Raw genomic sequence first — 15,331 nt, 5'->3', positions numbered from 1 at the left:
TGGCGAAACGATCCGATGAGGTCGATTTCTGTGCCCTGCACAGCTCTAGAACCGTCACTGCATGTATGTGGTGGGTTCATGTTGACGGTGAACATGTAGGTGTTGGTGCTCAGTGAATGCAGGGCGTGTATGTGCAAGTAATTCACGGTCAGTCAAGTGTGTGTCTGCAAACTCTGAAAAGAAATCTGAGTGTGAAATCAGGACCCAGTTAAATCTGCAAATGAACTACAACCTCCTACTAGATGAAGTGCATGATAGACACCAGCAGAATGAGGAAAAAAAATACCCAAAAGGAGGATCAGGTTGACAAAATACTTCTATTTACAATATACAATAAAATTAAGATGTGGAAGAACAAGAGTTACAAACTTAAATGGAATCCACTTAAATACAAACACAGGTGTTTAAGGCCTGCTGCTTCATGCTGTAAAGTCGTATGAAATGCTGTGGTCCGCAGAGTCCGAAGAGCGAAAGAGCACTTTCCGGGAATAAACCCTAACACTTCTCATGCGAGCTGAATACTCGAGTCACGGGTTTAGTGTGTAAACACCTTCACTTGTTTCCCCCTCATCAAAGACGGCAGTTCAGTACTTCCAAAGCGTCTTCAAATACTGCACTTTGTTTACACTTCAAATGCATCTCTATAGAAAAATAAACACTGTTTTCGTTTTGTTTTTCGGATTTGTTCCAGAAAAGACGCGATGGAAGGAGACTTTGTGGAGGAATGGGGAAAAAAAACGGTCTGATTGTCGAGCAGAACGGAGCAGATTGTCTGCTGAGAATGAACTGCCTTTCGTGCTAGTGTAGTGTACACTCGGGAGAACGCACTCTAATCTAAAGGTAAACGGACTGGAGTGGATCCTTCTGCTACAAAAGGATCCATCAGAGATCTGGCATTAGTGACGAGAAGAGAGAGAGAAAGAGAGGTCAGAGTGCAGCAGGCAGTGATGTCGTAGTGTGATGTCACTGGCTGAGAGATTCCTCCGGAAGCTCTGTCAGAACAGCACACGTGTTAAACCCCGCCCATGGGGCTGTTGCCGTGGGCGACTCAGTCTGTGGGTGTGTGGTTTGAGCGTCCGTGGCACAATCAGCATTTCACATCCTCCACATGCATGTCCATGTCTAAATGCCCCGCCCCCATCGCGAGTGATGCTTCAGAACTGCCGCTCGCTATTGGCTGGAGTTCGCCTGAGGGGACAGGAGCTTTTTAATACAGCACACAGATCTGTCTTTACTGTTGCTGTTGTAAGAAAAACACACGTCTCTGAAACAGGAAGTTTACAGGAGAAGGAAAAAATGCTGATTAACATTCATATTTCAGTGCCTCCAGGATCCTGCAGCCTTTTTTGATAGTTGGAGGCTCAAAGTGCTGGATTTTGCACCAGCCTTTCTCAATCTTTGCACTTTATTTCACAATAAAACTGTAGAAATGTGTGATAATTGTGAGCCTTTTCTTAGATAGATGTGAGATTTTCTTGGATATTTTCTTAAAATCATGATAAAAATGGGGATTATCGATAATATCATGGCACACAAAACAGTTTCCTACCTGCCTTCATGCCAAAGCTTTGGAAATTGGTTTGCCCTGCATTATCCATGACTTCCCAGCACATAGTGCAAAAGCTGTATGCTTACAATAACTGTGAAAGCATCTATATGATTTATTTATCATTTATCATTATCATAATAACCATTTAATGGGGAAATAATGGGGTGATGGGACAAAATTATGAGGGTTGGTTAAATGTGTGTGAATTTGTGATCACAAATTCCTGGAGAGACTGAGATTTGTGAATATAACCAATGTTAATGTGCAGAGTTATGCAATCGTATTCCCGGTAATTGAGGACCATTTCTGTTGATCCATTCATCAATGATCCATTCATCATTCAACATGATTAAAATGGTGTAAAAACACATTAAAAGGATTTCTTACGACTCATACAGTAAAGTGATCAAAATCTACATTAAAAAAGAGCCAATCAATCTATCAGATTAGCACACTAGACGGGTTAAAATCTACTCCAGACGTTAAAAGACTAGATACAAAAACAAAAGATGCTACCAAACAGAGGCATGAGACTCACTCTGCTCCGTCGTCATGGTGTCCTCAGACATGGGCTCAGAGTCCAGGAGGACCTGAGGGAGACCCACCATCCGGATCCCTGGGTCACGTCCCACTGCGACGTCACCGCCCATGACGTCATCGCTCATCACCATGGCGTTCAGGGCCACGCCCCCCACCGCCAGGTCATAGTCCAGAGGAAGCTCATCTAAGCACTCAGCGCTCGACTGGACGACAGAGATCACAGAGTCAGACACAGACAGAGTTAATCAGAGTTAAAGCTGTTCAATAATTTGACTAGAATCAGGCAATCAGCACACAGTTAAACACAACACTATTAGAAACAATCACACAGTTAAACACCACAGATTTCAACACAGTAACTGGATTAGAGTCAGATAATCAGATAACAGCCTGATAAGCACAATTGCACTAGACGCAACCACAGGATTAAGCACAATGAAGCACTTCAGTTCAGCAGAGCGCAACCATGGAATCCAATACCACTGAGTAGAGATCATTACAGATAAAGCACGCATCAGTAGTGAAAGCAGTTCAGTAAAAAACATAGGGATGCATCAATACTGGACTCTTATAGATATCATATCACTGCTGTCGGAACAAAAATTCTCATCTCCTAAATAGTAACTTTCCAGGAGAAAGAAAAAACTATTCTAACTTGTAATAGAAGTCAATGTAACAAGTCATTTTGGACTATTTCTGCCGCTCCATTCATCATGAAATGATAACATATTCTGAAGGTTGGCTGTCATTTGAAATTGTCTAATAAAAAAAAATGACAAAAATAGAGATGCAAGGTTTTGTTCCAACAGCAACAATATATATAAATAACCATTTAGATCAGGGTGCACAGCTCCGGTCATGGAGGGCCAGCGTCCAGCATGGTTTGGTAGTTTCCCTGCTCAAACACCCACTAAATCTGCCAAATGACAGATGTGTAATCAGGTGTGTTTGAGCCAGTAATTCACCAAACTGTGCTGGACACCAGCCCTCTAGGACCAGAGCTGGGCACCCCTGATTTAGATGCCTAAAAAGCCTGTTTTTGTAAGCTAACAGTGCAGATTGAGGGAGAATTAAAATGACTCACAAATCCCTATGACTCTCATATGACTGAGCTGATCTTGCAGTAGCGGTTATGCTCTCACTGGGCCCAGAACGAGATGTTTGGGCCAGTGTTATAAACACGATTTGAGCTGGATTTAGATCGTGAGAAGATGTGTAATCTAATCTGTGGGATGTGATTTGCCAGTTGGTTCAGGCTAACGTACTTCTCTTTTAACAGAAAACCAGAACGTGCCATTTTTTACCATTTTCGGCAGAAATATTTAGGTGACAGAAACTTCTGTGCACCCCTAAGTCCCTAACTCTTTTCATTTTATACTGAATCTGAGTCAAGTTGTGAGACAGTCAACATTTGAGGGAGTCTGACCACTAACTAGCAAGCTATCAGAGTAAAGAAGCTGTATCAGCAGTCATGTATGACAGATGGCGTAGATGGACCTAAAGCGCTGTTTGAACATAGCAAATTGAACGTTATAGTTATGAAATATGAAACGTTTTAAGGTGTTTTACTGCTGTGGCTTCCAAACAGCTTTGACTTTTTTTTTTTTTGAAAAGGGAAATGTTTCAGATTGCAGAGTTCATGGCAAGCTGAGATAAATTATGTTCTCACCCCTCTGAGGGCTCATCTAACAGCCTCAAACTGATCTCATAATATTGTGCTCAATCCTGGTCCTGGAGATCTTCCACCCTAGAGAGTTCAGATCCAATATGCCTGGCTGCAACACTCAGATGTCCCTGGAGGCCTTGATTACCTGGATCAGGTGTCAGATTAGGGTTGGAGCTAAACTGTGCAGGGTGGCAGATCTCCAGGACCAGGATTAGGCACCCGTTATAGAGTAAAGGGACGCACTGGAGATTCTCCTGAGAGAAAGTAATAAGGCCTCAGTGATGAGAGCCGTACTGAAACGGACAGAAAGTCTCTAATTCAGGTCCTACCGTGAGGCCGAGCGCTTTGAGGATGTTCATTTTGCACATGGGACAGGTCCGATGGTCCACCAGCCACGGGTCCACACAGCCTTTATGGAAGAGATGCCTGGAGGAGAGTAGAGGAAAGAGTGTTTAACACAGAGAGACAGAATACAGGACAGAAAGTGAGTGTGTAAGTGTACAAATCCACCACGGCGCTCTCACCTGCAGGGCAGAATCCTCACAACGTCGTTGGGCTTATAGCTTTCAATACACACCGCACAGTTATCAAAATCAGACTCCGTCTCCTGGAGGGAGGGACACACACACACACACACACACACACACACACAAATGCAAATAAAACACACAAGAGGCATGATGAAAACAGACCAAATAAAATGAAAACATACAAAATAAACATAAAAATAAAATCAATTTTAATTACACAAACTGAATTCCCATATACTACTGTGCAGACGTATCAGTCCATCTGAGAAAATAAAAAATAAATAAAGCGTTTAATAATTTGTTTTCTACAGTGTTAACTAGGGGTGGGAATCTTCAGGCACCTCATGATTTGATTCGATTACGATTCAGAGGGCCGCGATGCGATTATAAAACGATTATCGATGCATCTTGATGCATCTTTTTTCTCTATACAGGATTTCTATTTTCTCACTGTCTGAGGACTTGGTAGTTTTAAAGCAAAGTATTTGTAATGATCCATAATGTAAATGCATTATGGATCACTACAAATACTTCGCTTCAAATATCTAAAATATCTTTTATTAATAAATCAAATGGAAGTGATGTGGCAAGTGAACTAGAAGGCTCTCATTTAGAGCCGCTGCTGCCACTCATCTGTGATAAAATGCGCTGTTGCCCTGAAATAAGATCCAGTGGTGATGGGTGTCCACGCAGCGCGTTACAGCCAACCTTCCCGTTTTCTTTAGTGATCTTATAACTTTGGGTTTGGTCTCGTTGTAGAGAGAGTGTGTGTGTGTTGGGGGGGCGATGGGTTGTTATTTTCGAGACTGGACGCTGAATCTCAGCTCCAAAGAGTGCAGCATAGCGCGTAAGCCCTGGTTCTCAACGATTAAGTCGAACATTTGAAGGACTTATTCGCATTTATAAGCAGCGTGGTTGGTTAAATCTGCAACGAGAGTTAAAAAAAAGTTGCGAAAATGAACTTTCGAATTTTCCCGTTCCACCTTAAATGGTGCGGCAGTTCGGCGCCTAAGGCAGAATTTAAGGTGGAACGGGAAAATTAGAATGAGAAGCTGGCGAATGAGAAGCGACTTCAGCCTCGTAAAACAGCCGGATGCTGAGACATTTTATAAGAAACTCTTCTAGTTTTGAAGAAAAGTTTTCTGGCGGAGATGGGAGGAAAGCGGCTATAGCTAAAGCTTAAAGCAGAGCGGAGTAAATCTGCGCTCTCGTTTATATTTTTAGCCCATACTAGGACATTATCACACACTGAGACATACTGGGCATTAAATGTTGTGGCTCCCAAGGTGGTTTGACTTTGTTGAAAGGCAAAATGGCTCTTCTCATCATTTGGGTTGAGACTCCTGACCTAACCTGGCTTTAATGCAGAGGGAGCCGGTCGGATTTCTCGCTCATCAAGTTGTGTTTTTGTTATGTGCCTCCTCAGACTGTCCGGGCGCTGCACTTCCGCACTTACAGTTCCGCCTTTTGCCTTCCGTCAACATTACATTATAAATGAAATATTTAGAAAATCGACTTTTGACATTTGTGAATCGATTCAGAATCGTTCACGTCCGCATCGCGACGCATCTAAGAATAGAGTTTTTCCCGCACCCCTAGTGTTAGCTTATAACTGATGAACACAAACTGTTAAACGAAATTTCACTTTATCCTTTTGCTACTGTTATGACTGGGAGTAAGTCTGCAGTAACGGGCAAAGGTCAGAGACTTCCCTTCATTAATTTAATGTCCAGTCAAACAGTAAATAAGCACAAGCTATTCCTTTTTCAACATCAGCAAAAAAAGCAAAAACATACTTAACAAAAATGACACAGAATACTTTCTCAGTGTTTAATGCATCCACTCTTTACTGCATCTCCCATTCTTTTCTGGAGAGTCACCTTCAGTTTTCAAAGAAAACTGCATGGATAATTTTCCACTCTTCCAAAGTTCAGTCTTACAAGTTGGTTTAACACTTTTGGCTTCTTTGTTTGATGTGTCCGTCTCCTTTTCTCAGTGAGGTTCTTCTTGACAGCTACACATCCTTTTAGACCCATAGCGCTAAGTCGTCTTCTCACAGTGGAAGGATGGACAGAATGTCTTCAGATCTGAAGCAGCTTGATTTTCTCCTCTCTCAAAGATGAGAGCTTTAAGTGCTGTTTATCTGATGGGGGCAGTCACATTTTCTCTGTAGCTTTTCATCATTTTTTGAACTCTAGTTTTGGAAACTCCTGTGTTTTTCACTTTCTCCTTCCTTGCACTTGGAAGTGGTTTGAGTCATATCTGGATGAGTTACTCTTATCAGAAAACATGAAGAGGGTCCACATCCGCTCCATACAGGCTCTCCACTGGTGTCCCACAGGGCTCAGTGCTGGGTCCTCTTCTCTTTTCACTCTACGCTCATTCTCTTGGTGATGTAATATGCATTCATGGCTTCTCCTACCACTGCTATGCTGATCACACCCAGCTAATGCTTTCCTTCCCACCCTTCCGATACTCAAGTTTCCAGTCTAATCTCAGCATGTCTGACTGACATCTCTTCACAGACGGCAGCTCACCACCTGAAGCTCAACCCTTGCAAGACTGAGCTGCTATTCATCCCTGGAACTACAGCTCCTCATCAAGCTCTTACCAACTTGTCTGAGAACTCCATCTGAAGATGAAGTCTTGGCGTGATTCTGGATGTACAGTTATCGTCCTCAGCTCACACTGCGAACCTGACTCAGCCATGCAGGTTTTTCCTCTACAACTCCCGGAGGATTCGACCCTTTCTCTCTCGGGAGGCCACCCAGGTGCTTGTTCAGTCCTGTCATCTCAAGGCTGCCTGGCTGGTCTTCCCACCCGGGGCATCAGGCCCTTGGAACTGATCCAGAATGCAGCAGCATGGCTTGTCTTCAATCTAGCTAATTCGCTAATGCCACTCCACTGCTGTGTTCCCTTTATTGGCTTCCTGTAGTTGCCCACATCAGATTTAAAGCCTTGATGCTTGCCTGCAAAGCCAGAAACGGACCAGTTCCTTTCTACCTGACGGCAATGGTTAAAACGTAATCCATACCTTGAGTCCTTTGCCATCCTTCAGGACGCATGGAAGACAAGCGCCCATGTGGAACACACTTTTACTGGCTGTCTGAACAGCAGATTCCCACACTGGCTGGGTTTACATGTAAAGATTTTTGCCAAACCGACGGAATACATTCCGATTATAGATTAAGACTGAGGACTTTATATACTCTCTCTACTCAACATGCACACTACAAGTAATCTGATCCAAAATTACACACATGCGTGGAGAACCACTTGGGGTAGATGTTACCATGACAGCGACCATCAGGCAAGTCCAGTCAGAGTGAGATGAGCAGCAGTGAGCAGTGCTTGTGTTTTTAAATGCTTTAAAATGATGTCAGACTCAGGAAAACATACTTCACATGTCCTTATTAAAGAAGGCCGAGAGGAAGACATTGTGTTCTGAGACACATAAGATGGACGTCCGTCCCACCGCCGTCTTTTAAAGATCAGAGCATAAACTTCGTCTCCTCTGCAGACCAGTTTCTGCTCCGCCATGTTGAATGTTATAAACTCTCACTATGACGTGACGAACATGATCAGAACGGACTTAAACTTTCTGATAGGGAATGTAATCAGATACAGGCTTTTACATGGATATTATTCTTCTGTTTAACAGATTATTTACAGGATTACCCACCTCGTTCAATCAGATAGAAACTGTATTCCGAATGGCCTCAATCAGACTAGACTATTCCGAGATGTTTACATGGTCGGATTATTAACGGATTATCAGGCTGCATGTAAATGAGGCTATTGTCGCCATCTCTTTATGAAGTACTCAAGCGAGCACTAATCTAAGCACTTTTTGAAATGCATTGTATTGCACTTATGCTATGTTTGATTCCTTCTTTCCATGTATGAGCACTGGGTTTTGTTTCTAGCTGTGTCTAAACTCAGTAGTTTGGACTCAGGATTAGGATTCATTCTCTGAGTAGACAACAATGCACTTCTGTAAGTCTCTCTGGATAAGAGCATCTGCTAAATGCTGTAAATGTAATGGCTGTTTTGACTAGAAATTAAATGAAGGGTGGTTTCTGACTCATGCACAGCACTGTATACGCTTCTCAGAGTGTTGTAATCAGACATTTAAAATTACAAGGAAAAGCAATGGGGGGGGGATTTTTATTCCAGCTGAGGGATACTGCCCCTTCATGTCCTACATGGCACTGCGCATGCCTAAACAGTACTGTATATGAATACGTGTGTATATCCTATGTGTATATGTATGTATATGTTGTTCACCTGGTCTCCTTTCCTTATAGTCCGAACTTGGAGCTGACTGATGGCTTTTTTAGCCGCATCACCAAGTCGTCTCTAGACGCAGAAAAAAAGAAAGAACTGTTAACAGTCAGCATCACACCTTATCATCCATCCACACCTCCTCCTCCTCTCGCTCTCTCTCTCAGTGCTATCAGTGTTGACAAAGTAAACTGTGGCCAGTAAAGTAATTTACTGTCTCAACAAAAAGCAATCAGAGAAAAGACAGATAAGGAGCGCTATTACTACATTATTAACAACCATCTCTCAGTAATTTACACTTCTCTCTCTCCCCCTGACTTAATTCAAGAAAACAACTTTTATTACAAAATCTATTATTTATTTCATTATTTCATTATTTTTGCATAATCAAATGTTTGAGATGTAAACAGAGTCATTCAGAGTGGTTTGGTTTGAAATGCTCTGTTCTAGATACACATACACACTCAGAACCGTTCACAGTGGTGGTGATAGGAAGCAGACGTCCACCTCTAAAAGCTCCCTCACAGCAAGTTATATATGAAATGGTTATGAATTCACTGCCTGATGTCTGAAACACTGTTTTATGACAGTTTTGGGATTTACTTTTGTCCTAAAAGTGCATTTTTTGCATCCATTCATGGCGAAGTAAGGTGCCAATATCGTCCCCAGTGAAAACCTATTTTTTAAGATTTATTACTCATTTACCATCATCAACATTTCAAATGTAAACTCAGAAGAATCGTGTAGGTTCACTGGTGGTTTTACACAGTAAATAAAATGGCCATATGTGTGTTCCTATCTGGGTTCCTATCTTCACCACTGTAAAGAAACCTGAGTCTCTACAACGAACCATTTCACATCACAGCACTCTGATCGACTCTGTTTACATCTTGCTGAATTTTTTTGTGAGGAAATTGGTGGAATTCTCCTTCAAAAATACACTGAAAACACAAAGGAACTATTTACACAGTAAGGAAATATAGAAAATAAAAACAAGTACCGTGCATTTTTTGTTTTCTTTGATTTTCACATATGAAAAATATTCATTGCTTTATTAAACATTGTTATAATTAACTATGCATGCCAGGCTGACACGAATTAACTTCAAATCAAGGCAGCTGACTAGACACCATTATGCATGTTTGCACCCTTACTGTAGACGCCATCAGAGGAGAGCTGAGGCAATAAAACAGTAAACCACAGCAAACGGCATAGGAAACCACACAAACGACCCCTCTCGCTCTCTCTCTGTCTCTCTGAACACCGGCTGCAGGTCTGATTAGCTCTCTGCCCTGTAATCAAACTTTAGAAACCCACTCCAACAATGTGCTGCTAAAAACACTTACAAACAGCAAGGAATGTGATGGACCAGCACGTCGGAGCCTCGTGGCATGTTTTAACACACTGCAGGTCCAGAAACGCTGGAAACTTTTACTGCAGTTCACAGCTGACAGCGTGATTAGGTTTATCACGGTTTGGCTACGAGCCGCTGCACATGCTGGTGGTAGATTGCGTGCGTGCGTGTTTGTATGTGAGTGTCTGTGCAGATATTCGTCTTGTTATGAGTGTGCACTGAACTGTGTGCTTATTCTAATTGCAGCTATTCTTTTCATAGTGTTATTCTGAAAACTTAATTTTTTTACATTAATAAAATATAAATAATAAAATATTGTTTTATTTCATTTATATACCAATTTATTGATAAATGATTTATATTTTAATTAAATATAGATACTCACTTATATACTAGATATGGGACCTGTTATTATTGCATATAAATACTTATATATATGTGGGATATATTATTACATAGGTGCGTGCACATATAATACCGTATAATACCGTATACTGCACATATAAAAATATTTTTTGTCCACTATTATTACGTGTAGGTACTAACATATGGGACATGATCTTTTATAAAGAAATGAACCTGTGTGTGTGTGCATATCTGATGAGGTGTGTAGATGTGTGTCTGTGTGTGTGTGTGTGTGTGTGTGTGTGTGAGTGTACCTGGTTGCGGTCTCTGGCGTTGGCGTATCTGAATCTCTGTATGTAGTAGAAGACGAGCCAGGCTAGAGAGATGATCATGAGGATGATGAAGGAGATGGAGACGAAGACGACGGAGGTGCGACTGACGAATTTCTGCAGGTTCCTCGTTCCTATGGTGATGTGCATTTGCACCGTGATGTTTCTCTCCAACAGCAACACCAGCTCCCGCCCTTTGGGCTCCGGGATCATGATCGCTACCACATCACCCGTTCCTGAGAGAGAGAGAGAGAGAGAGAGAGAGAGAGATATAATTACAAACATGTTACTCAATATGTAAAACTACAAGGCTAATGTAGCTAACAAGTAATGGAAGCTTGCACTCCACCAGTTAGCACTGTGCTCACGCTGTGTTGAGCTGTTAAGTCATCCATACACCTGAATATGTTTTTCTGACACTGTATGACTGTTCATATCATCACACAGCAAAAAAACAAACTGTATCTGTAATTTTTATTACTGATCGGCTATCCTCAGGGTAAAGGGGGGGGGGCACATTTGTCACATTTGACTTTTAACCAGCAGATGAAAGACAGAGAGAGAAAACGGATGTCTACACCTCCTCCGCTCTGCAGAGCCTGAGCAGGCGGTCAGTTCCCAGACTGCTCCTCTTTAAGATCAGCTTCTGCCTTTTACACCCAGACAAAGACGTACAGAAGGGCCCGTGCCGATGTGGCCACCTTCAGGCTCGGGATTAACAGGGTTAAAGGTCCGGATGTGGTCGAGAGCCTGAACACCTCCTTTAAAACATGCAGACTTCCAATGTTTCCCAGATGTGAGAGAAGTGGACACATCCCAAACACAGCTGGAATACTGATGACTGGAGCCCAGTGTGAATCGACGTCAGGTCTCAGCACAGCAGCTGAGGAGCGTCAGTAACACACTGGACTGGCTCGTTTGATGAGCCCAGTCTGAGACTGGAGGAGATCTGCGAGGGAGGTTTACGGTTAACAGGGTGATTCAGGGATGCAGTCAACGTCTCCTGACCCAAACCTCAGGGGCGGAGCTTGTCTCTGCTCAGCTCTAATGCCGCATGTTTCTGGTGCTTATTAAAGGGGCACCCCACCCAAAATGAAAAATCTAACTATCACTATCTGTTGTAAACATGCCTCCTCACCAGTTTCCAGTTTAAAGATCTGGAAACTTCTGATGATGTATTTTGAAGGTGGGAGGAGCTTTTGAAGACATGACTTCTTCCCTTCTTGCTGGCTCATGCAGACGGAAGCCAGATAGCTAACATTACTGCTAGGAAGCCAAATACCTCATCTGTATTTATTAACCTTATAGCATCAGGGCAATATGACAATATTTATCTTTACCATGATAAATTACATCAAAATGTGTCACAATATGTTTTTCTGAGTGTACTGCGGATATCAACAATACTTAGAAACACTTCCCAACTGCTGGTTTGACTAAAAAGAGGGTTTAATTAGGCTGTTTAATTGGATTTGGTGCAGGGCAGAGTGTAAATGTTAAATGATTTGATTCATAGTTTAAATATGGCACTGCTGTGTCTGTTCCAACTTTATCACAAATCAACATCTCAGGCATCAGTCAGTGTATTCATAACTACTTAATGTAATAACTTTCTGTGAGGGAACATTAAACTCTTCAGACGTCTGGTTCCTATCATCACCACTGTCAACAATTCTGAGTTTTTCTAGAACGGAGCATCTCACACTTAACCTCTCTGAACAACTCTGTTTACATCTTAACCATTTAATTATGTAGAAATTCTGGTGGAGTGCCCCTTTAAAAACTTTTAGGGTGGAGTGCCCCTTTAAAAACCTCTTTAGTGTTACAGTGTTACAGTGAATGACAGCATTAGTGTTACAGTGAATCACAGTGTTAGTGTTACAGTGAATCACAGCGTTAGTGTTACAGTGAATCACAGTGTTAGTGTTACAGTGAATCACAGTGTCAGTGTTAAACTGTTTCAGTGTTAAGGTGAAACAGTGTTACAGTGAATTACAGTGTTCCAATGAATTGCAGCGTTCCAGTGAATTACAGTGTTAGTTTTACAGTGAATTACAGTGTTAGGGTGAATTACAGTGAATTAAAGTGTTGCAGTGAATTACAGTGTTACGCTGAATAACAGTGTCACAGTGTCAGTGTTACAGTATTACAGTGAATTACAGTGTTACGCTGAATAAGTGTCACAGTGTCAGTGTTACAGTATTACAGTGAATTAAAGCGTTACAGTGAATTACAGTGTCACAGTGTCAGTGTTACAGTATTACAGTGAATTACAGTGTTACGGTGAATAACAGTGTCACAGTGTCAGTGTTACAGTATTACAGTGAATTAAAGCGTTACAGTGAATTACAGTGTTACAGTGTAACCGTACCTGGGTGCGGCATGGTGATGGTCTCGTTCCCGTTGGCCGTCCCCGCGTTCATCACCACCACGGCGCTCGCGTTCTGCCCCGCCGCGTGCCGAATCTTCTCGGTGAACGTGCAGTTCCCGCGCGCCACCAGCGCGATCCAGGTGCCCGTATGCTCCGGCACGGCGAAGCGCGTCCCCGGGCGGCAGACGTGCCGCTCGCGCGGCGACGCGGCGGCTGCCAGCACCCCGCGGGCCTCGCGCTTCGGCGACTGCTCCCCGTAGCGGCCGTACTCGCTGCGCTCCGTGCGCACCCGCCCCGTCGCCGGGTCCACGTAGGTGACGTTGACGAACGCCGTGTACCACTCCTCGCGGTCGGCCGCGGCCAGCGCGAGACACAGCGCGGGCAGCAGCGCCAGGAGCCGCGCGAGGAGTCGCGCGCACGCCGCCGCCATCCCCGCGGTCTCGAGCGCAGCGCCGCCGCGGCTTTAGGCCATAATAACGGCGCTGCGGGGCCGCGCGCTGCGCTCGGGGTCGCTCCTCTCCTCCTCGCTACTGCGGGGTCGCGCGGATCTCGCCCAGCATGGTCGCGCGGCTTCTGCTCGGCGTCTGTCTGTTAGTTTGTCGGTGTGTCTGAGGGGCTCCGGTTAAAGGGGTCTCGGTGTCTCTCAGACTCTCGGAGACCGAGCAGCGCCACAACAACACACGGTCACCTGACCGGAGCGGCGTCACCGCGTCACCGCGTCACTGACACTGCACCGGAAACGCAGCTCCGACCCCGCCACGCGGCCGGTTCCGTTCAGTACCGATCATTAATGGGTTTCGCGGTTTTGTGCGTTTTTAGCACCGCGGAACACCAAATATACAGCCTCGCTTCAATAATAAGAGTCCTGTGATCGGTGCGGCGTCACTCTAAGGTCAGAGCCTCTACCGTCACTCCAGCTTTATCACTTATTACTTTTATTTTTAATCGAATTACTCACTTATTATTCTTTATCATTATTTTTAATACTTTAATTATTTTAAAAGTGCCAATTTTCGGGGCTCTGAAACGAGGATCGTAAAGCCTATCTTAATAAAAGTCCTCTGATCAGTGGAGAGTCGCTGAGGCGTCCCGGAGATGTCAAAATATATAAATAAATAAATGAATAAAGTAATAAAAGCAAAGAGCTCTAACGTCACTTCTGTGACAAATACGGCGCTTTTTATTTACTCATTTATTATTTTGTATTATTATGTAGATTTTTGGGGCTCCGAAACAACGTCCGTAAAGCCTCGCTTCAAAAATAAGAGTCCTGTGATCAGTGGAGTTTCCCTGAGATGTTCTGGAAATGTCACTATAACGACAAAACGAATACATAAATACATCAAATAATAATAATCATAATAATAATAATCATAATAATAATAATTTATTATTTTTGTTATTATTTAATTTTTATGTTACCTCTGAAACACTGTTAGTAAAGCCTTTCTTCAAAAATAAGATACTTGTGATTATCGAAGTCCCGGAGTTGTCACTCTACCGTCACTCCAGTGACAAACACAGCGAGTTTTTTTCCTTTTATTTTTCTCTGATTATTATTTTTTTGCTCTCTGTCCCTGTCTCTTTCTCTCTCTTTGTGTGTGTGTGTGTGTGTGTGTGTGTGTGTGTGTGTGTTTTAAATAATGTTTTGTTGTCTAAGTTAACTCATCCTCTACAGAGATCACACTTCACATCACTTCACACTACACATCTACAATGCACAACTACTGTTTACTTGCTGAATTTTACATATTGGACAATATGTATCATATAGTATTTGTATACACCCTGTGAGTGTGAGATGTGAGGTGCATATATATATATATATATATATGAACCAGAAATTATACAGGCAGTAATGACTGCAAGTAAGAATTTAACCGTCAGCTGAAAACACTTTATTATCTGTGGAGCAACACATATATTTACTTTCCCATTACTTAACAACTGAGTGCATTTTTACATTTAGACAATACTTATAAAAGTTCACGTTTACCACACATAGACACATATATGACAGCTATATTATATGATTATGAAAGAAACAGCCCTGACAGCCCTTAACGTATACCTCCATCTGCAGGAGGTACCACAGAGTCCGGACCATTGATGCAAGAGCTTCTTCTACCAGACTGTCGGGATGCTGAACTAGGTAGCCACTCACTCTCCCTAAAGGGGAATTCCACCTGATTGTTCAAAATTTCTACAAAATAAATTTATTAAGATGTAAACAGAGTCATTCAGAGTGGTTTGGTGTGAAACGCTCTGTTCTAGAGAAGCTTACCGAGTCAGAATTATTCACAGTGGCAGTGATAGGAACCAGATGTCCACCTCTAAAAGCTCCCTTACAGAAAGTTTTTACA

General features: G+C 42.7%; 1 protein-coding gene across 1 annotated transcript; it reads right to left on the bottom strand.

The window, feature by feature from the left end:
* Nucleotides 1-293: 293 nt before the first annotated feature.
* Nucleotides 294-13,666, bottom strand: rnf150b (ring finger protein 150b). Its single transcript, XM_036592397.1, has 7 exons — nucleotides 12,969-13,666; nucleotides 10,583-10,833; nucleotides 8,573-8,644; nucleotides 4,280-4,362; nucleotides 4,085-4,181; nucleotides 2,088-2,292; nucleotides 294-1,188 (listed from the first exon to the last, which is right to left on the bottom strand). The coding sequence occupies exons 1-7, from the start codon at nucleotides 13,396-13,398 to the stop codon at nucleotides 1,088-1,090; spliced, it is 1,239 nt and encodes a 412-aa protein (XP_036448290.1). The 5' UTR covers nucleotides 13,399-13,666; the 3' UTR covers nucleotides 294-1,087.
* Between the last annotated feature and the right edge of the window lie 1,665 nt (nucleotides 13,667-15,331).

The sequence above is a fragment of the Colossoma macropomum genome, unplaced genomic scaffold (assembly GCF_904425465.1).
Source record: "Colossoma macropomum unplaced genomic scaffold, Colossoma_macropomum, whole genome shotgun sequence".
Taxonomy (NCBI): domain Eukaryota; kingdom Metazoa; phylum Chordata; class Actinopteri; order Characiformes; family Serrasalmidae; genus Colossoma; species Colossoma macropomum.
The sequence above is the reverse complement of the archived record's forward strand: the minus strand, read 5'-3'. Positions and strand labels throughout refer to the sequence as shown.